Source organism: Cornus florida, unplaced genomic scaffold, assembly GCF_030987335.1.
Source record: "Cornus florida cultivar Cherokee Brave unplaced genomic scaffold, ASM3098733v1 CherokeeBrave_3.0.0_Hap2_Chr08, whole genome shotgun sequence".
Lineage (NCBI taxonomy): Eukaryota > Viridiplantae > Streptophyta > Magnoliopsida > Cornales > Cornaceae > Cornus > Cornus florida.
In genome coordinates, this window is record NW_026775578.1 from 74,596,915 (window position 1) to 74,620,831 (window position 23,917).

General features: G+C 35.6%; 1 protein-coding gene across 1 annotated transcript; it reads right to left on the reverse strand.

Annotated features, from left to right (window-relative positions):
* Window positions 1–1,583: 1,583 nt before the first annotated feature.
* LOC132268129 (proteasome subunit alpha type-2-A-like) lies at window positions 1,584–22,296 on the reverse strand. The gene is made up of 12 exons (XM_059768871.1): window positions 22,138–22,296; window positions 21,466–21,523; window positions 21,172–21,248; window positions 19,705–19,769; window positions 8,869–8,915; window positions 8,259–8,334; window positions 5,280–5,347; window positions 4,399–4,468; window positions 3,457–3,542; window positions 2,574–2,636; window positions 1,976–2,041; window positions 1,584–1,866 (listed from the first exon to the last, which is right to left on the reverse strand). Exons 2-12 carry the CDS (start codon window positions 21,504–21,506, stop codon window positions 1,818–1,820), a joined length of 708 nt encoding a protein of 235 aa, XP_059624854.1. The 5' UTR covers window positions 21,507–21,523; window positions 22,138–22,296; the 3' UTR covers window positions 1,584–1,817.
* Window positions 22,297–23,917: the final 1,621 nt, after the last annotated feature.

The window sequence follows — 23,917 nt, forward strand, 5'->3', positions numbered from 1 at the left end:
GGTTTCGGTGGTGGTGCAATGGGCGGTGGGAGATGGCGGGGGTTGATTGGGTGGTTTGATTGAGGTTAAGTTCGTGGGGGTTGATGGCAAGGTATCACGATGGTGGGTTTTAGCGATGTGTCAGTGGTGGTGCAATGGGCGGTGGGTGGTTGGGGGGCGGTTCATTAGGTGGTCTAATTGAGGTTAAGTTGGTGAGGGTTGATTGGGTCAGTTTTGGGATCTTTTGAGTACTCACACTCATTATCTATGTAGAAGAATTGATGAGAAAGACGAAGAACCTAACTCTCTTTCTCTTGCTCCGTTAGAATTGGATTTTATGTATTACTAAATATGTGATAAGCATAAAAGTACATTTACAATCAAGATTTTTTTAGATTAAATATGAATTAAAATAATGAGGATAGAAGAGTAATTTCATTACTTCGGTCACCGCATATGAAGGCCGGCTACTTGTAGGGGAGGTAACTGAAATTATGCAAACTAGGGGGATGCGGGAGTAATTTGACATATCTTTAGGGGAGGTAACTGTAAATTACCCTATAATAAATCAGGAAAATTTCCTGATTTCCAACCAAAAAAATGATTCCCTAAGAAAATTTAATGAATTTACAATAATGCCCTATCCTTTTGTAAGTTTGATGCATTTCAAACTATAAAATGATAATTTCTTTTTTTTTTTTCTTTTTTTTTTTTCCTTGTTGGTACTTACACACACATGTCTTTTCTGAGACTTGAACCCTAAAAGGAGGTAAGAAGCCGATACCGCTGGGCCACTGGCCTGTTGGTATAAAATGATAATTTCTATAAAAGTTTAATATTAAGCAAATGCAATGTTGAAAATTATATTTTCTTTTCATTCACTTCACTTTCTACTACTAATTTCGTTATAGAAATTAATATCAAAATGAAACAAAAATAAATAAACCAACATACATTTAATTAGTATATGAAAATTTTTAAAGATAGAAGAAAATTACCATTTCATGATTTAAAATTAATGCACATAAAAAATAAGTAAAAATAAATATAAAAAAAAAAGAAGCGCAAATTCATGGAACTTTCTTGATGGATCAAAATTTTCCTAAACTTTTTTGTGAAAAATATAATGGGAAGTTTGGTGGTTATCGAAAATTATTTCTCTCAAAATTTTCCATACTCCTAAAATGCTTAAAATTTACCTATTTCCTTTCTCTTTTTTCTTTTTCTTTTTTCCTCTTTTTTCTTTGGAAGTTAAGGTGTTTATTTTACATATGAGTATGAACAACTACAAAAGTAAGCCACCAGCCCAACCCAAAAGACAGGCACAGTAAAAGGAAATGGAAATCCGGAAACAAAGCCTGTTACTAAGGACAGAAGCCCAAGACACGGCTAAAATTTTCTCTGTGCGTCTATTTATTTATTTTTTTTATAGAAAAAGTTAGATAGTAAAGGAAAGTCCAAACACATAAATTTTTCTTTTCCCTGCCATCCAAACACTTACAATGGTTTTAAAAAATCCATTTTCTTTTCCTTTTCTGCTATTTCCGTCTAACCAAACCAAACCAAAGGAAAAATACTAGTAAGAAAAAAGGAAAAAGAAGAGGTTGAATGAAGCATCTCAGCATTATACCATAAAAAAAAATGCATTGTTTACCACAATATACTCTTGGTCTCTGGAGGTTTTAATACATAAAATTTCATTAAATAAAATCAAAAGAGATCACAGTTAACAGCATAACAAATCTAGTTTAAAAACCCACATGGGTCTTTCAACATGCCTCATTTCTAACAAACAGGAAAAACAGGTTTTCCATTTCCTAGGCTGGTTGAAGACAAGTTTACTCCACTTCACCCAGGTAATCATCAATTTCAGCTGGTGTAAGTACTCTGCAACAAAACAAACAAGCATGCCAAATCATCTCTCCTTCAACAGTTACACTCACATGACATATAAGCAAAACCAAGTATCCAACTACAAGGAAAACCGGGAACTTGCCTGAATTTTTTGTCACTGCTGATTATGCCAATCTCAATATTTTTGGAGCAGATTTGTCCTTCAAATCTGAGATAAATATCAAAATGAAAGATTATTTGGCAACTGCTTTAAGAAGTAGCATAAAAGAAACCCTAGTTTCCCCACAAAAGTTTGCATGTTGTGCATGCATGGAAGTGTGACCGAGTATCACAACCTATTTCCTACGTGCATGTGTAAGAATAAAAGAAACCCTAGTTTCCCAGCAAAAGTTTGCATGTTGTGCATGCATAGAAGTGTGACCGAGTATCACAACCTATTTCCTACGTGCACATGTAAGAATAAATGAATACCAGTTAGGGCCTTTATGCCTATTATCATAAATGAAGCAACCTGCTTTTTAAAATAAAGTAGTTGCCAAATAATCATTCATTTTGGACTAATATAATACCCGCCCCCATTTCTTTTTCCACAAACGCATGGACAGAGAGACACAGCAGGTGATAGCATGCCCTGGGGAGTTTAAGCCCATCTTATTACAATTCATGAGAGAGAAGTACTTTCATAAGCAACCCTTAACAGTTTCCCTGCATAACAGACACTTGAAAAGTTAGATGCTTACCCCTCCTTTAGTGTCAAGATTGCTGTGTGGACAGCATCCTCGAGTTCCATATCATCAGTGTACCTACAAGAAACATTCAAGTTTGTAAGCCATGAATAGACTTGAGGGAAAGAGGAGGATTTGAAGTGTAGATAATCGACATAAAATCTTAAGAACTAATTAAACATTATATGAGTTCAGTTGCACCCATTAGGTAGAACATGCTACAGAATCAAGCCTTTTATGATTACACATGAATATATATACATATAAATTCATGTGTAATCATAAAAGGCTTATATATATATTAGCTCAATCATCTCCGCAACACACAAAAGAGCCCCAAAAGCATCAGCAAAAACAAATAAAAAAATAATAATAAATAGTACTTCTCTAATAAGTAATTATAAGCATTTCAGCACAAATGAAAAGAATATCGTACATATCTAAGAGATTCTTTACTTCTAGTTGTAAAGTTCTAGTAATATGGAGACTAAACCCCCTACCTCTCTCTCTCCTACGCAGTGCACACATTTTAAAGGGGAAAAAAGTAGTTATATGAAGGATCAAAGGACTTGTAAAGCAAATTACATAAAAACGCAACTGATTATTTGAAAGGAGAAAGACCTTGCAAATTAAGTATGTTAAGTTCACAATTATTGGAAGTATTATGGAGACAACAACTCCCCAAAAATTGGTCATGGAAACTAGATAAATAAATTATACTGAAAGCTCATGAAAATGCATATGAAGGAACAATAAGAAGAAAATAGCACTGTAAAACCCCACAATCCAGATAAAAGCGAAGATTTATGAGATTGTTATTCATTTTACAAACTGAAAACAATGGATGAGTCAACAAAGAGAGTTTGCACAAAATTTAAAGGGAATTAAATCAACTCACCTCTTCTCGAGAAATGTCTTGGCATTAGACACATTCTTACCCATTGCTGAAGCTTTCCAAGAGAAGTAAGAACCTGATGGATCCACCTATAGCAAAAAAAAAAAAAGGAAAAAAAAACGTAACAAAAGTTCATATTAAACTCAAAATTGAAATGAAAAGAATGTTAAATTGATTTATAATGTCAAACAAAAATAAGCTAGCAGAAGTAAAAATAGTGTAGCATGGTACGCATTTTCATAACAGTTCAATGTTCTAACCAAATGACGCCCGAGTGACATCATACAAACTACTAACACAGACCAAAAAGAACACAAACACACTGACACACACATAGCCAGATATACTATCGTCTATATGTTACTATCGCGTTCCAGGTTCCATATAGTATTTAAACAACTTTAAAAAGGTCTGCATTTATATTAACTGATTCCCACAATTCCAAAACAATCTATAGATAAAGTCATATAGTTAGAGGTGCACTACGAATAACTTGCACAGGTCCCTGTAATTTGCTTACGCGGACAAAAACATTAACTCCATGGCGATAAAAAGAACATAGTGAATTGGAATAACTGCAACCATAAGCACAGGAAAACAGGTGCAAATGTTTTAATAGCTGACAGCATCCAAAAGAGTAAAAAGACAAAAGACATTTAAATCTTCAACACACTATATGATTAGGATATCATCTCAATTTTTAGTTTTTACTAATACTGAACCTTTCACAATTTTACCAAAGCAAAAGAAAAGTACTAAACACTTCCCTGAAAAACTGAACCTAGACGGTGAGGAATAACAAACTGGCCTTGTGTAACTGATCCTAAATTTAGATAGAAGGAAAGAAAACCATCTGAACTTAAATATAAGTTAATAAACTCCTATAGTTATAAATAACAGGCATTAGAAATGGAAGCTTAACCAGATCAGCCCCAAATGACATACCTGATATAGTTGTGGACCCTTGTCATCAAACCCGGCAACCAGCAGTGAAATACCAAAAGGCCTTACACCACTAGCAGACAAAATCATAAAAAAAAAAAATAAAAAAAAAAAAAGAATGCAATTAATAACAAAAATAAACATCTGCCTGTATTTAAGGTCCAAACCATGTGTTTAAAAAAGATAATGAAAAAGATCAATATAAGTCAATTCAGATCTAGGGGCCCACGTTCAATTTGACTCGGAAAGGTTAAGTACTCAGCTCAGCTTTGTCTAGTTTTAAAAAATTTCCAACATATATTTCTGCTCTTCAACTTGCTCTTCCAACTTGTAAAGTCTTTCATAAAGAAGATGGTTGAGTGCATATTGTTTTAAACTTAAAAGTATTTCCATGAAGTACAAGTGACTTCTTTAATTATTGCTACATTTAGTGAATTCCTGAAATGATATTAAAAAAAAAAAAAAATTAATCACAAAGGTTGCCAATAACACAATTTAACCGTCACTTGCAGTGACGAGCTATGCTTGACACCATGGTGTATCCATTGGGCTCAGTTTCTAACAAACAGCAGGGTAAAAAAAAATTCAAGCAAAGGCGGTGGTAAAAAAATTCAATCCAGAATCGTCATGAGAGAATAGGAGAAGATTAATCGACAAGAAATGCTGTGGCAAGAACCCCAGACCCCCAAAAAAATAAAAAAAGAGAATGAAAAATTTGAAAGGAAATTTAGCCAATCAGGAGCAGAAAGACAGTTGTTCAGCTCTACAGAGAGTTAAGATTGATAATAAATAGAGAACATTAAAATAGGTACGAACAAAAACAAACAGACGATAACCTTACTTAATGAACTGAAAGGAGAAGCAATGTTTAAAGTAATAGTTACCCTGACTGAGTGAATTCCTGCATTACAGCAGCAGTTTCTCGTACCAGTTGTGTGACAGGGATTGGTTCCTACACATTATCATGATTAGACATCACTTTGCAAGTTATCGAGGCTGTAAAAGTCATCTTGATCTATGACTTTATGAAACGAATTGGTAAAGTAAAGGAGGAAAAAAAAACCCAAACCATGAGTATATACAGAAAATTAATAAATACTTTTAGAAATCTTCTTTTTAATTTTTTTATTTTTTTATTTTTTATAAGTAAGAACTTAATTAAAACTAGCCATGAGCCAATGAAGCAAATTAATATACAATGACTTAATCAAGTCCACACTCGTCAATATCCAAACAATATGAACCAGTATCACTGCGCAACATATTTGTCCATTTGAGAATCCACAAAAAGATTACCATTTTCTAGCTAAATGACACTAAAGAACTCTGGGCCTCTGTGATGGAGTCGGGCCATAGAAAAGATCTAAGACAGAGAGTCAGGCAAGTTGGCTGAATACGAGCACCGCCAATTTAGACCAAATTTTAATCAAACATTCACACTCTTACAACACCCCACCACAACCACCACCCACCTGCAGCCCGAAACCAAACACATACAGAACAAAAAGACTGTATGAACATGGAAATCATTGCCTACTTCTATTTTATTGTATATGATGCATGGAAATCATGAACATACCGTTAGAAAAATATGAGACCCATATTGTGAATCATGCAATTCCTTTATTTATTTGGTTTAATCTAATTATCAATTAGTTTTTTATTTGGATAACCTAACTGAAAACAGTTCAAGTTCCCAATTTATTCATTAATTTTTAATTATTGCAAGCGAGGACCTTCTAAGTTTGTTGACTACTAACATTTGACTTATTGAATTTTTTTTAATAATACTCAATGTCAGAGGGATAGAGGAAACACAATAACATGCACGCATTTGAATTTATTTTGTTTTGTATAATTGTATTACTAAAATATACATAGCTTTTCTCTTCAATTTCTATGAAAAATTTGCTTAATACAAAAAATTCATCGAGGACAATTGTAAATGTAATAAACGAAAATAATATCAATCATTATTAAGTAATTAAAAATAGTATTTGGTTCAAAAAACAAGTATCTTCAAAATTCTTTTATCTTATTATTCTTCAACTTTCCCCCCTCTTCAACTGAATTCTTGGCTCCATCACTGATGGTTAGTGTTGTGATCTAAAACATAGAAGCCTCCATACAGAGTCATGAGGTTGAAAAGTTCAAGGTTTTAAGTGTGCGAAACCGTATCGGAAACTGCCATGCACAGAGTTCAATCGATCCAACTCAAGTTCGATCAATTGAACCTAGTCCAGTGAGGGACGACCAATAGCTTTGATCGATCGAACACCATGAACTCTTAGGTTTTTCAATCAAAAACACTTTGAGGCATTCAAAATAACTTTTGTGAGGGGTGACTAGTGGCTGAGGAGGGTTTTTGTTTGGGATCGGTGGTGAAGCATTTTGAGAGGAGGTTAGCGGGTTGGAAAAAGCAAATCTTTCGAGGGGGAACGACAAGCACCCTTTCGAATCTTCCAACCTAGTACCTTGCTTTTACCAATTTCTCATCTCCATTGTGAAGAGAATTAAGAAGCTGCAGTGGAATTTCTTATGGGGTGGCAAGGAAGATGTGTTCAAATACTATCTTGTGAATTGGGAGCAAGTTTGTAGGCCAATTCAGCTAGGTGGCTTGGGCATCAAGAGGTTGGAGTTGTTCAATAAGGCATTGTTGGGAAAGTGGTTGTGGAGATTTGGTGTGGATAGACCCAAGTTTTAGAGAAGGGTCAGCTTCAGCAAGTTTGGAGGGTGCAGGGGTGGGGGGGCATTCTTTAGAGGTGAGGCAGCCGTCAAGGGTGGGTGTATGGAAGGCCATCCGAAAAGGGTGGGACGAACGCTTCAAACACATTCAATTTAGGGTGAGGAGCGGGAGGGGTGTCGTCTTATGGGCGGATGTGTGGTATCGGGATCATTCGCTAGCATCCACCTATTCGCATCTCTATCGGATTGTTGTGGACAAGGGGGCTTTGGTGCACAACTGCTAATGCCTTGATAGTAGGAGGTTGTTTTGCGATGTACAGTTTGTGAGAGATCCTTTCAGCATTGAGAGTCGACAGATTTTGGCAAGCTTCTGACCAAGCTAAATCGTCATGAGGTGGGAGTTCGGGGCTTGATGTTCGGTGTTGGATGGATTGTAGTCAAGGGATTTTTGAGGTGCGTTCTTTCTACAGGAGATTGATCGATGCTAGTGGGCCTTCTTTCCCTTGGAAGGCAGTTTGGGCACCAAGGCACTAGGTGGACTTTTTTGGCTGGACAATGGTTTTAGGGACCTTTTTTAGTGTTGTATGTGCAAGAAAGATGAAGTTTTAGTCATCTTCTCTAGCATTACCCGGCAACTCGAGACAGTTGGGCTAATCTTGACTACCAGTTTTACTCATCTTCGCCAGAGAAAACTACAATTAATTTTATACACAATTTTCCTACATGCTAATCGAATATAGGCCACTTAATTAGTTAATTTATAACTTTAATACTAAATGGCCAATTTTTTGAGCATATCTTAAAAGCTCTGGTTTTTTAATTTAATTTTTGGGGTTGCAGCAAAGAATAATTACAAGATAGCTTTTCCATTTCAAATCCAAGTGATATTCATACTATAACAAAATCACATTTCACTTTCCTCTCCACTTAACCTTCAATTAAATTTTCAGAGACTCAAACAACCACTGCTGTAGAATTCCTTTGAAAATGTACAATAAATCATGCATGTCATAACGATATCAAGAGAAGTACATAATGATGTGTCATATATCGAATATAAATCAAAGCAAAAGCATTTCTCAAAAATCTTAATTCTAGAACTCAAAAGTTAATAAAATCAAGTAACAAAATACTGGCAATGAGGTAAATCAAACGAAGCTAAGAAAGACAAATTGTACTTTGTATAATCGATGATATTGTTCTGCTTGCTTCCTACTTTTCCGAACCAGAACTCGAGAATCGGGTCCCATTCCGCTGCATGAGAGAATAAAGTAAACTAAAACGAAATACATATGGAAACAGAGAGAAAAAAAAACATCTTCAAGACAGCATTTGAGTCACACAAAAATAAAGGGCTCCAATGACACCAAAAAGACCTCCATATAAACTTTTGACAAAGTACAACTAAACAAGTGTCACTAAATGATTCCCCTCCAATGGCAGATAAGGTAATTGACCTCTCAGCCAATCAAACATTTATTTTAAGTGTTTGAGACCCCAGTGGCCAAGGTCATTCCATCTCATGGAATGTTACCATGAAGACCATTTCCAGGGATCCAAAAAGCTGGGACATTCTACAATACTAAGCCAATCGGGAATGGAGACTAGTGGACACAGCCATGAATCACAAAACCACTTATTTGAAAGTCCAATATCTTCCAAACCTTCTCTCATGGCACATTTTCACCAAGGCCTCTACAATATTCCACAACATTAAGTTTCAAGAGAACTAAGCTAGGATATTGTACAATATTGATGCAATGACAGGTAAATATTAAAAGTCTAAACCTGTATACAACTCCAATATTTGGGGTCAAAATCTGAATCTTTTGCACCTGCAACCAAACAGAGCTAGGTATCATTACCATCCCCTGTTATTTGACTTGATACCAAAGTACAGCAATTTTTATTTATTTATTTTTTATTATTATTATTATTATCATTAAACATGTAGGACAGTGCACATAAAAATTGAAACAACATAATGCATATAGTGAGAAAAAAAAAAAAGAGACATTAAAAATATATATATGAAAACAGAAACAATTAATATCTGACAAGTATAGTCTCTGGCTTCTTTGTTCATTTTACTAAATAAGTGAACATAAAACATCCAGGGATATAAATGCATGATTAGTGGTAGACACGTTAAGTAGATACGGTGAACAGTGAACTCATCCAAACTGCACAGTTTCATGATAAGGATAAAGAGTTAATCGTGAACAAGGGTTTAGGCCACACATCAAATCTTTACTATAATTAAAACACACCTAATCAATAATAGAAATTCAGCATGCAGCTGATCTAATTGCTCTAATAAGTAATGAAGTCACACCAAAAAAGGGGAAACTTAAAAAGAAAGCCTATTACAACCATCTATTGCAAGAATACGATTTAAATTACTTTAATGGAAACAATAATTCATTCTTGGCTTTTGGGGATAATTTTCTGGATAAATATACTGTTTAGCATGTTAATACTTTAAGCAAATACCTTTGTTTAGTGGTGGTGCAGCTGGTGCCTTTTAAGAAAATACCTTGGTCTAGAAAGGAGTGTCTTCTAATAAAAGTGGATGATCTATTTTAAATGGGCGGAAATTTGAGACATCATTTAAGTTTGCCAAATTTTCATCTCAACAAGGATATTTTCTTCTACAAATCTGAATCACAAATGGCTTTTTCTTTTTCTCATTAATATTTTTTATTTTCACTCCAATATAAATTCGACTCCAACAGTAAATCCATCTCATTTATCATCTGAAATTGCAAAAGAAGGGACAAAATTTCAGCACTTGATCTAAGCACCCACAATAAATGTAGGTACTTCTAATACATATTGTTTGATTTTCCCCCCTTTTTCCCAAAGAGAGATGTACCTTTTCTGGTTATGTTTAAGATTATTCCCATTGTTTGTTTTTTGCCGTGTCGTATTTTAAGAGTAATACTTTTTGTGTCCCTTTTTGGCAGAGCATTCAGTTCCCATCATCTTAGTGATTATAAAGTCCCAGAAAAATCACCCTCAAATCTGGACAGAATAGCGCTGAATGAAAGGAATATAACTCCTAGAGTAATTCCGTGATAAAGGCTACTCGGTCCTCGAGTACACGACACCGAATGATTTCGTATAATCCTTCCATATCTGGAATCAACACTCTAGCATCTATAAAAATGAAAGAACACCACCTCAATCACTGCTCTTCGCCAACATGCTCTACCTCTCATGGATTTCACTTGCAAATGTATCTGCCAATAATCAGGGTCATGCATGATTTTAGAAGACTTGGAAACTTTTTGGAGCTTATTTTCAGCCAAAAAAAAAAAATTCCATTCCCAAGGTAAGGTAAAATAGGATTAGGCTGCCCAAATTATCTGACCACCATTTATATTACCCCAATAAATCTCACTAGTGGGGTAAATTATTGTGGTACCTGATATTTCCCTGGGTACCTAGATTCAAGATTTTCAAAATACAATCGCTACTATAGCATACTATTCTTGTCAGTTTTTCTGCAAAATGCCATAACAATTAATCATGCGAACCCACAAGTTCAGCAGAAGTTAGTCCAATAGTGTATCTAAGATCAAAGTTTTGAGATTGGAGTTTCTATATCTTGTCATATAACAGTCACAGACTCAGAGGTACTCCCAGAACTTCACTGTTCTCTTTCCAAATTATAACATCTAATATAATAAGTATTAAGAATAGTCAAGTCTAAGGGATAGGACCATAACCCAAGGCTTTGATATTTAGAGTACGCTAAGGCCTGAACTAGATTTAGGTAGATGAATAGGTCTCGAAATAAAAAATAACCCATTTTAATAAAATTTTAAATTTAAACTACCACAATTAGCTGAAATTTGATTTTTAGCACTCAATAAGTATGTAAAAACTCATATTGTGTAGAAATAGAAGACATAAAAAGCATAACAGCATCCACACAATAACACCAATCTTTACATGGAAAACCCCGTAGGGGAAAACCCTGGAACCTAGTCTAAGCACGTGGAATCCACTGAAGAAGAAATGTCTACCACCCTAGGTATCAGTTTCTAAAACTCTAGAAATCCCTAAGTTTTAAATGGGACGTTCTCCTCAAACTCTGGAGTTGTCAGTCAACTAATATGCTCCTCACAGAATCTGCTTGTCAACTTGTGCTTTGATCTCCTATCAATTCATCTTTGGTTGTATGGAATTTGTTTAAGCATAGAATTCCTTGTAGTTCTAGGATTGTGTGAACAACACTGGAAAACACTCGCCATCAACAAGTTATAAGATTGCAATGATGCATAGCTGCAATGTACTGAAGAAAATTTTAATTATAATGATTACTTCAGCTGTATGTTTCTGTATCTACTTGTCAATTCATATAGTCAGCATTAGATAGGTACATCTTCCAAAATTTCTTCACTATTTCTGGGTGATAATGGGCTGCTTGGTTGACTTTGTTAGTTCAATAGGACATACGTTTGCTAATTCAGTACAAATGGAGTTTTTAATTTTGATTTTTAGTTTTGTTCGCGTGTTTTAAAAGTTAGTGTTAGCATATATGATAGCCATGGTTTATGGAATGACTTACCATATTAGTATAGATTTGATTTAGATTTGATTTTTTTTGTAATATGAGCATGTGTTCTTATTTTATCTATAAATACTAGAGCTATGAATGAGTGATTAATATCATTCAAGCCTTTGCATATTATAAATCTCATTTAAACCTTTTACATATTTCTCTCCTTTCTTCTATATTATATTTCTACTTGGTATCAGAGCCAGGATGGTCTGACTGCAATGAGTGCATTGCGAGTCAGCACCCACCCATTCAGAAACGGTCTGAGGAGACATAGTTCTTTCTTTTTTGTGGTCTGAAGAGACATAGTTATTTCTTTTTTTTTCCAAAATCAAAGATAAACCTATTTATATTATTAAATTAAATCCTTTAAAAAGTAAGAGTTATCTTGTTGGACTTAAAACCCCAAATTTCTACACAGATTACTCTCCACTTGTCGGCTTGTTCCAATCTTCAACTTGCTCCATCATTACTTCATCTTCAGAACCACCGGCGCCGGCAACATCCTCCGCCGGGCTGGTATCCATCAAGTCGCTCTCGGACTCCGACCCATTAGAAACCTCTGTGTTGTTAATATTGAATGGCCAAGAACCCACGGCTGCAAAGGCGAGGCTCCCAAAAGCCACGGCGGCGCTGACAACACCCTTTGATGGGGATGCGTAGATGTTATCCATCAAATCACTCAGAGTCTCAGACCCGTTAGAGACCTCTTTGGTGCAAGGTAAGCAGTTAACATAGAACGGCCAGACTGCGGAGGCGGGGCTCCCAGAATCCACGGCAGCACCGTCGGGTGTTGCCGCCGAGGTTTCGGAAGTGATGTCCATCAAAAGCAAGTCCGTCGAGGAACAATTAACAATCTCTCTGGTGCGAGGTAAACAATCAACGTAGAGGGCGCACCAAGAAGCCACGGCAGCGCCGGCGGGTATCGCCGCCGGGCGTCCTGCTGTGACATCACTTCCGAAACCCCAACAACGACACCCGACGACGCCGACATGGATTCTGGGAGCCCCGCATCCATAGTCTGGCCGTTCTATGTTAACTGCTTACCTCGCACCAGAAAGGTCTCTTAACGGGTCTGAGACTGAGAGCAATTTGATGGATACCAGCTACGCATCCCCATCAGAGGGTGTTGCCGGCGCCGCCGTGGCTTCTGGGGGCGCCGCCGTGGCTTCTGGGAGCCCCGCCTCCATAGCCATGGATTCTTGGCCATTCAATATTAACAGCACAGAGGTCTCTAACGGGTTGAATTCCGAGAGCGACTTGATGGATACCAGCTCGGCGGAGGGTGTTGCCGGCGCCGGTGGTTCTGAAGACGAAGTAATAATGGAGCAAGTTAAAGCTTGGAACAAGCCAACAAGTAGAGAGTCATTTGTGTAGAAATTTGGGGTTTTAAGTCCAACAATCTTGTTGGACTCTTACTTTTTAAAGGATTTAATTTAATAATATATCTAAGTTTATCTTTGATTTTGACAAAAACAAAAACAAAAAAAAACAAAAAAAAAAAAAAACAATTATATCTCCTCGGACCACAAAAAAGAAACAACTATGTCTCCTCAAACCGTTTCCCTTATACATATGTTTAAACAATGTAGAAGAAAGAATCATCAATGTCTCCTCAGATCATAAAAAAGAAACAACTATATCTCCTCAGACCACAAAAAAGAAACTACTATGTCTCCTCAGACCGTTTCTAAATGGGTGGGTGCCGAACTCGTAATGTCATCATTGCAGTCAGACCACCCTGGTTCTGATACCAAGCCTTTACACAATTCTCTCATTTTCCTTCTATATTGTATTTCTACTTGGTATCAGAGCCAGGGTGTCTGAGGAGACATTGTTGATTCTTTCTTCTACATTGTTTAAACATATGTATAAAGGGGAATGGTCTGAGGAGACGTCGTTTCTTCCATTTACACGTTTTAAACATGTGAAGGGGAATGATCTGAGGAGACATTGTTGTTTGTTTACGGTCTGAGGAGACATTGTTGGTTATTTACGGTCTGAGGAGACGTGATTAGTTGTTTACGGTCTGAGGAGACATTATTAATTGGTTATGGTCTGAGGAGACATATTTGGTTTGTTGATCGACATTTTTAATCTAGTCAGATTTGCACTCTACAACTTGTAGATTCTGAAGAAGGGTGCTAGCAAGACCGTGTTTGAAAATGCGTTGTCCAAGCTGGACGTTTCAGATATTCACACACCAACTTGAGGGGGAGTGTTAGCATATATAATAGCCACGATTTATGAAATGACTTACCATATTTGCATAGATTTGATTTAAATTTGATTTAGTTTCTTTTTTTGTAATATAAGCATGTGCTCTTATTTAATCTATAAATACTAGAACTGTGAATGAGAGATTAATATCATTCAAGCCTTTACATATTATAAATCTCATTCAAACCTTCTACATAATTCTCTTCTCTTTCTTCTATATTGTATTTCTACTGTTACTTTAGTTAGTTAGTTGAGTTACCTCTATCCAAGGGTAAATTGGAAATTTCAAAAGCTTCAACAAGGGTATAAAAGTAAATTAAACTCCCAAATTATGATTCACATTCATGCATTTTCTTCTCTTTTTAACAATAAATATATATGTGTGAGTGTGTGTTTGCCTTCAAATCATTAAAAAAAATTATGTTTCATGCATTCTTTTTTTTTTTGATAAGTAAAGAATGCATTTATATCATTAAACATGATAGGGTTTATGATGTAGGACAAAGGACAGGCTCAAATAGAAGAAAGTAAATAAAAGTTATGGGCTGGAAATTCAGAAACAAAGCTAAGATTCAGGGGTTGTTCGTAGAAAAGAAGGATTGAAAATAATAAAGAAAAGCCTATTGGAATCACTCCAATAAGACCTAGGTATCACACCTAGAGAAGGCCTCACACCCTCAGAATTTGTGAATCACTCGCAAAGAAATCTCAAAAGATAATTTTATTCAATCATTCGCTGAGTATGCAGAGTTACATAGTATCCTTTTTATAATAAAAGATGACCCTTTAATTACCCTACAATGGAGGTAATCAAAAGTTGACATAACTTAATAAAGTAACAAATAATTTAATTGATGCAATTTACCAAAACAATGCAGATTTTCCATAATTAATGCAACTACAAAAATAATGAAATTTGACCAAACCCCCTAATAATGCAATTTACCAAAATGATGCAGATTCACCATAATTAATGCAATTACCAAACTAATGCAATTTGACCAAACCCCCAAATTATGCACGACTCCAAGTGGACCCCATCGTCTAGCATGTGCCAAATAAAGGTTTGAGCTCTAGAATCCTTCTTGCCACGCCTTTTAAATACTTTAAAAGGTTGATGCCACTGTTCTCTACCAATTTTTTCCGGCTTGGAAAAACTCGGCTCTGACGAGTTAAAGGGATGAAATTGCTCATAAGTATGAAAAAAGCAAGAAAATTTCAGCCTTGTATTCAGCAATTTCCATAATTTGTACAACTTCAAAGCTCGATCAGAAATAATAGTGTTGTGCAACCCATGAAGTCGGACAACTTCTTGAAAAAAAGGTTTGGCATCGTGGCCAACATTGGTGGTCATAGAACATAGAAGAAAATGCGCCTTTTTCGAAAAAAGATCCAAAACAATGGTTATAGCATCATGTCCTCGACTAGTTCTAGGCAACCCCATAACAAAATTAGCATCTGACCCATTACCTCTGATACGAACTCCATGGCCAATACCATGTCAAAACTCAAGGCTATCCTTCCACGAATGTATTTGAGCAAGAACATAAAGAGCAAACCAGTTGGTTCCATCTAGGTATTGTGCTCCAGAATCAAATAGACAAATGCTGTTTGGATCAAGTCCTAAACATGTTTTCTCCTCTAGTTTATAATGCATAATTGCTGCATTAGGACCGAGGAAATATTAGGAAAACTTAACCCTCTAAAATGATCTTTTGATGCGCGAGACCCCTCTAGCTTATCACTTACAGGATTAGTTTCTTCTGGCAGTTGGTTTTTCCAGACCTCATCTACCAAGTTGATGGATATCTGAACCAGCTTCTGTTGCTTCTTGGCACAAGCATGCTCCCATTTCTTTGCAGTGCCCACTAATATACACCAAGTATCTACTCCAATAGCCACATCTTTAGGAAGATTCAGAATAGAAGTACTATCCATCCAAGACCCTTTAAATGGTTGTGGATATGGTTTGATGGAAATTTTGAGACGCTTAACCATGGCTGTGGAGACAACATTTGGGCTGCCACCGCCATCAATAATAGGCTTCCGAGCTTGATTTCCACAATGACCTTGCGTCTCAAAATGACAGGTCTGCTGCCCATCTTTGCCACCAACTTTAGGGTCTTCAAGGATGCGCGTCACAACGGAGATGGACGAAACAATCTCTCCAACTTCTTTCACATGATCAGTGTTGGAGGTCTCATCATCAAGCATGTTCTCACGATCCTTGCTAGCCATCGTACTCTCTCCTTCAGGATCAGCCATGTTAGATAAAGATGGTTTCGATCCATCATTTGGCTGCATTATTGTTGTTTGTGTGAGATGAGTTCCATCACGTAACTTCTTTGTAATATCTCCAGTAACATCATGTGGCTCATGATGATTCCTCTGTAATGGATTTCTTGGAAACTCCAACTGGGGATGGAGTGGTGGATCAACCTTCAAATTACACCTTTGCAAAGAGTGTAAAGGCTGTTGTTGCTTGCGGTTTCTGCCATCATTAGTACCCAATGCATATTCTTCTTTAAGGGCTATCGATTTGTTAAAAGGCTGGGAAATTCAAGCCCCGATCCTATCACATTGAGCATTCAACCCTTTAAGCTTTTCCAAAATTTGTAACAGCAACTCAGTCTTCTAATTATTGTCCAATCTTTCATTGGCCGATTGAGTAGACATAATGTCTACTTAGGCTCTGATACCAAAACTGATGTAGGACAAAGGACAGGCTCAAATAGAAGAAAGTAAATAAAAGTTATGGGCTGGAAATTCAGATACAAAGCTAAGATTCAGGGGTTGTTAGTAGAAAAGAAGGATTGAAAATAACAAAGAAAAGCCTATTGGAATCACTCCAATAAGACCTAGGTATCACACCTAGAGAAGGCCTCACACCCTCAGAATTTGTGAATCACTCACAAAGAAATCTCAAAGGATAATTTTATTCAATCATTCGCTGAGTACGCAGAGTTACATAGTATCCTTTTTATAATAAAAGATGACCCTTGGATTACCCTACTATGTAGGTAATCAAAAGTTGACTCTAACTTTATAAAGTAACAAATAACTTAATTGATGCAATTTAGCAAAACAATGCAGATTTTCCATAATTAATGCAATTACCAAAATAATGAAATTCGATCAAACCCCCTAATAATGCAATTTACCAAAATGATGCAGATTCACCATAATTAATGCAATTACCAAACTAATGCAATTTGACCAAACCCCCTAATTATGCAAGACTCCAAGTGGACCCCATCATCTAGTATATGCCAAATAAAGGTTTGAGCTCTAGAATCCTTCTTGTCACGCCTTTTAAATACTTTAAAAGGCTGATGCCACTGTTCTCTACCAGTTTATAATTTGCATGTTTTGATTTGTAAAATTATGTTTCGGAATGCATAAAAGTTTTTTTATTTTAAAACCCTAAGTACACTAGTAAAGGAAAGTCTGACGATGGAAGTAGCAATTGAGGCTAATTGGACTAGATTGCTCAAGCTATGCGAAAAAATAGTTTCCAAAAGGTTTCAAACACTGAAATACTAATCCTTTTTAGTCTAGAAAGTCTATATTAAGATCCAATGTTTTCGAAATACTACAACAAACATACTTTAAGCAATATCGAGCATTGAAATGCAAACTTTTTTTTTTTTTTTTTTTATAAGTAAATGCAAACTTGAGTGCATCCTAGCAATTTAATTAATAGAATTTTGTTTCTTTCATTCATCATCAAATCCTATAGATGGTGAATGTAATTCTTTCTTCTCTATACCAGTCTTTTTTTTCTTTTCTTTTTTTGATAAATAAATAATTCATTAAAAAAAGCGTTCAAAAGGGGACGCATCCCTAACAAATTACAAAAACCTAGGTACCCTAAGGCCCCAAGGAAGCCAAAAACTCAATAGTCTCCTCAGCAGAATAACAGAGTCTACCCAAACCCCCAAAACAAAGAGAGCTAATAACAAAAGATTTCAGAACAGTGATGGAAGATTCCTCTCATTCAAAGGATCATCTATTTCGCTCCCTCCACAAACACCACCAAAAACATAAAGGCGCCATCCTCCAGAACCCTCGAGCCTGTGCTCCCACCCAACCCCCTCTCCAGGTGTCCATCAGGCCTCTCGTAGATCTAGGCATGACCCAACAAACTCCAAACAAACCTAGCAAAAGTTTCCAACAATCAACCTCCACTGGACAATGCAAGAGAAGATGATCAACCGACTCGCCATTGCACTTACACATGCAACACCAATTCACCGTGATAAGCTTTCTCCTTCTCAAATTATCCAATGTCAAAATTTTACCCCACACAACCGTCCAAGCAAAAAAGGCCACTTTCAATGGCGCCTTAGTGCGCCACACAGCCTTCCACGGGAATACCACCCCATCCAAATCCACCAGGCATCCGAAATAAGATCTCACACTAAACATTCCCCTAGCAAATGAAATCCAAACAAGAGAATCCCTACCTCCTCCCCGGATCACCTGGCTATACAACAACTCTAAAAAACCAAACACATCATCCGTCTCCCAATCCTGAAAAGATCGCTGAAATAGCACACATCCCAAACCGGTCTCCCGCTATCAAGACGATAGCAGTCAGCCACCAAGGCATGCCTATCCACCGCAATCCTAAATAGTCTAGGGAAAAAACATGCTAACGTGCGGTCTCCACACCACACATCCTCCCAAAACCGAATCTCCCTACCATCATAACTCTGAATCTGATGTGCTTAGAAAACTCATCCCATCCCTTCCGAATGTCTTTCCAAACACCTACCCCTCCAGGCATAGCACCACAGCCGAACACCATCCCCCCCTCTTCTCCAAAACGACACAATATCACCCTCCTCCACAATCTATCTTGCTCCATACTAAACCTCCAAAACCACTTACCTAACAAGGCCCTATTAAAAGGCAACAATCGCCTAATCCCAATTCCTCCAAACTTAAACAGGCTTACAAACCTCCTCCCAACGAACCAGATGATACTTAAACTCATCCCCCAACCCTCCCCATAAAAAGTTCCTTTAGAGTCTTTCAATACAAGCAGCAACCGAGGACGGAATCTGGAAGAGGGATAAATAATATGTGGGAATGCTCGACAAAGTGCTTTTCAACAAGATAACCCTCCCTCCTTTTGATAAATATTGCTTCTTCCACCCCGCAAGCCTCCTCTCCACCCTCTCCACCACCGGATCCCAAGCACCTACAATCCTTGAAGAAACCCCCAAAGGCAAACCCAAGTAAGAGATCGGAAAAGAACTAACTCCACACCCAAGAACAGAAGCTAATTCCTCAATCTCCGAAACCTCCCCCACTAGAATCAAAGCGTTCTTCCCCATATTCACTTTCAACCTCGAGACTGCCTGAAAACAAATCAAAACCGACCTCAAATATCATCTGTACCACTCTTGAAGCCATAACCTTGGGGCTTGGGAGTTAAGACCCAACATTATGTGAATGTATGCATGCCATATGTACACTCACATAAACAACTTTTTTTCTTCGTAAAAGACAACAATTCATAAAAAATCATGTGGCATTGTCTTCTAGACAACAATTCCGACAAGCATACAAAAAGTAAGTATAAATGTCTAAGTGGAGGCAAGGATTAGATAACAGTTCAGCTATCATAAAGATGATTAGTGAATCTGCTATTCAAGAAACAAGTGCAAATTACGAGATACTTACAAGCCAGATAGCCATGTTCCAAAACAGAAAACAACCATTGTAGAAAAGGCTTAATCATATCATAATTACCAAAAGAATACCTAAAAAACAAAGAACCTGTATACCAGAACTAGTAACATACAGCTGCAGCAAAAAATAATACTCACAGATGTTTCGTCAACCAAGATAGATGGTAATTTCTTCTCTGTCGCAATAACGACACCATTAGCAGCTGCAACCACCAGCTAAACTTGTAAGCAATGCTAATAACAATATTCATTACAACAACAGCAGCAGAAGCAGCTGTGTTGATAATCAATATATAAAACTTTAAAATTATGAAATGCGTTTAGACATATTAGGCACGGTAGATGAGCAAATACAAGCAAATCTTTCTGTTCGCTTATATTTATATATTGTATACAAAAAAATACAGAAAGAACAGCAACATATTGTCTTGTTAAGTACTATTACAGATTTGTCTTATTTAGTATCTATTATTGGAAGGATATAGAGAGCAACGAAAGAACTACGTATGATTTTTATAGATTTGTAGAAAGCTTACAATAGGGTTTCAATAAAAATAAAAATAAAAATAAAAATTTGGGGGGTTCCTATAGATATAAAATGAAGGGTAAAGGAGTTACTAGTAGATATATTGATGTGCTACAGATCATGTACAATGACAAAATGACCATAGTAAAAAGAAATGTATGAGAAACAAATGAATTCCCAATTACTGTAGGTTTTCATCAAGGATAGACATTAAACTAATATATTTTACCTTAGCTATAGATGAACTACCAAAACACATTCGAGATCATATTGCATTGCTGATGATAATAGTTTTAATTAATTCGGTCCAGTTTTGTTTTTATAAGCAGGGTTGTGGATGTAGCCTTTTGCAAGTTACTGAATGAGATGGTTGAAGTAGCTATTGCGGATAAAATGAGAGAATATCAATTAAGATAGTTTGGCCATGTGCATCAATACATTGGTTAGGAAAAATGACGTGGCCCTTAGTGAGGGTGATGCTAGAGGATGGCGAAAATCAAACCTAATGTGGATTGAGATACTCAGGAAAGATATAATAGCAGATGATTTACCAAGGATATAGCCTTATATTGAGCGAATTTGCGAAAAAAGACCATGTAGCCCACCCCAAATAGTTGGAATAAAGTTGTTTTGCATTGAGTTGAGCCCTCTTTTTTATATTATATTTTTTATAGTTATCAACAAGTGTACCACTAAGCTTGTGAGTTGTGAACCATGTATTGGTGTTTATGTTCAGTATGCAAGGGGTGGGAAATGAATATATCTTGTAAGATCAAGAACACCCAGCTATCTAAATAAAGCTTCGTAATAGGACTGCAGTCAGGAGGATTTAAAATGACAGTGATTCTCACATTTTGAATGGCAAAAGGCTTATCATGCGTCGCTATTTTTCTTTCAACAGCTATTATAGTTACCATCCCCATTCCCCTAACATGTTCCTTGTCAAGGAAACAAGAACCACGCAACATATATCCTAACATTACAGCATCCGTTCTCATCACTTTTGACCTTTATGTGAAGAAGAAGAATTGTAAATATAAATCTAAAAAGAAATAAAGATTCAATTTGTTTCAAATTACCTTTAATTCCCAAAGATGTTTGACCAGATCCAACAGCTGTTAAGGCATGTTCAATTTGGACAAGCTTCCCAGAAGGACTGTGCCATAGTAAACCATAAGGTAAGTAAAAATGAATCTTAAAGTCATGACATTGGAACAATCACTAAAGGAACAAACAAAAAGGCTTTTGATAACAAGAATGCATAAAAATAGTGACTCCATACCACCAAAGCCTTAATGGTGTTGAGGGTTCAACCCCCAATGGGGCTTTTGTGTGCGAGTATACTTACCTATCCAAAAAAAAAAACTCCATACCTGAAAGTGGTGAGAGAGAATGAGTACTGACTATCTCCCATGATGTTGTTGGATTAAGCTGTAGAAAGAATATTGTAATGAGTATCAACCTTGGGGGAAATATATATGCATATATAGGGGGAGAGAGAAAGCTCTGTTTACCAAATTTAGACTCTTTATTTTTTTTTTTTTATCATAATTTACAGATTATCAAGTCCTTCCAAGAATTTTAGAACAGCTCTTAAATACACATTTTCTTCACTTACAGTTTAAAATGAGACAAAACCCGGCAAAGAAACAAGCAAAAAAACAAATAGGAATGCACAGAACTCAGATATCTTACTCCTATGTCAAAAAAATTGAAATCCCCATAAAAGGCCTAAGAAAACTTTTCGCTTGATGTTCAACAAACATCAAATTCGTCAGAAATAATAAAATAAATAAATAAAGAATACCGATCATCAAAATAAAACCCATCAAATCACACTTCAAAAAACGCACACAGAAATGCATCATACATGGATCAATGTTCAAAAGATCTCTTATTTTATGGCTTATAATATGTGAGGAATCAGAAATACTTGGAGTAAGATTCAAGATTCGATTTTCTTTCCCCTACCTCACTTTTCTCAGCAACTAAACATAGTTGAGTTCGATATTTTAGCTATCTACTTATGATTTTCAAAAACTTACCTTGAAGAGTAGTAGCCCTAGTATTTTCGTCCGATGTTCGTCAAAGAACGATATGGTACTTGCTTTAGGGTGAGTTTCTTTTCTTCTTCTCCAATTCACTAGGGGGAGGTTTGGTTTAGCCGAAATGGATGATATAAAAGTGAAGGAAAAGAAAGCGGAGAAAATAATATTAAATTGAGGGTAATGTTTTTATTTCTTGCTACTAATTTCTAAAATGCCAAAAAAACACAAATACGTCACTCAAGTATGTTTGGTAATTTTATTTCTATGTTTTAAATTAGGGAACATATTCTCTATTAGGCCTTGGTGGAAATGTAACTTCCAACAGTTTTCAAAGAATGAAAATATAAAATAGTTTTCAGTTTTCTAAATTTGAAAATTCACTTGGTTGAAAAATTTTCAAAACAGTTTTCAGTGAATAAAAACTCATAAAAATATTTAATTGTCTGAAAATAATTTTAAAATAAATAAATAAATAAAAACTGTTAATAAAAATTTGTTATTGTGTTTCACATTTGAGGCCATCTAATCTTGCATTTGTTTGTATGTTATATATTTTAAATCATGTTTGTAATTAATAATATATATATACAAATACATGCATAATTTATTTAATTTTTTGTTTGTTTACACAATATTAATGATATGGTTTTTTTTTTTTTTTTTTTTTTTTTTTTGACTAACACTTAATTAATTACTTAAAAGGTAACATGCCCAATTTGATTAACTTGAATCCAATTTTTCCAAAATTAGCATATATATATATATATATATATATATATATATATATATACACATTTGTAATATCTTACATAAAAAATAAAAAAATAAAAATAAAAATAAAAAAGAAGAAGAAGAAGAAAAAGAAACACCAACCAACCAAGAAGAAGCGGACTAAGCAAAGCAATTTAGGGAAACCAAAATCCACAGTGTTGTAGCCTAAATATCCGGTCGCGGCTGTCATGATGTGCCAAAATTGTGTGATAGTGTGAATACGGTTCAAGAAAATCTTTTTTCAAAGTTTAAATTTATAAAAATCACTACCACTAATACTACTAACATAACAAGAGTGAATAGGAGATGATTCCAAGGGATTTGCAAGATATTACGGAATTAATATTGAATTAGTAGGTCGAATGATCAAAGAGGGGTTTGGTTGGTTGAATTAAAGTAATGATTCAATTAAAAACATGCAAATTAGTAACAATCTAGAGATTAAGGTATAGAGAATGAGAGAGAAGTCTTGGGATATAAAGTTCACCACTAAACTTTATTTCACTAAACATTTAGCAATTGTCAATTTAAAGGGATTTCATGTTGTAAAACAAGTGCGTGTCCCATTAATTAAAATATTAAGCATGGATGGCAAATTAAGCATAAATTGTTTAATCAATCTAGTGAATAACACAACCTATCAAACTAAGTCGTTAACCATTCAATAAACCCACAATTAATACACACAAAAATTTAGAAAAATGTACTACTTGCATTCATAAGTATGGATCATCAAACAACAAAAATAGATTGTCTACCTATTTAGGAAATTAAAGCAACTACACTACAACTATGCTAATGATATGGAAATTAAACTAATTAAGCTAAGGAGGTAACACAATCCATCAAGAAATAAGCATGATCCATCAAACAAACTACAAGAGTAATTAATCAAGTACCATGCCTTGACCATCACTAGATTTATAATTTCAACACACATAGACATGCATCAAACTCATAAAACCTAGTGTAAGCACATGACCATTCATTCTAGCATACATAGACA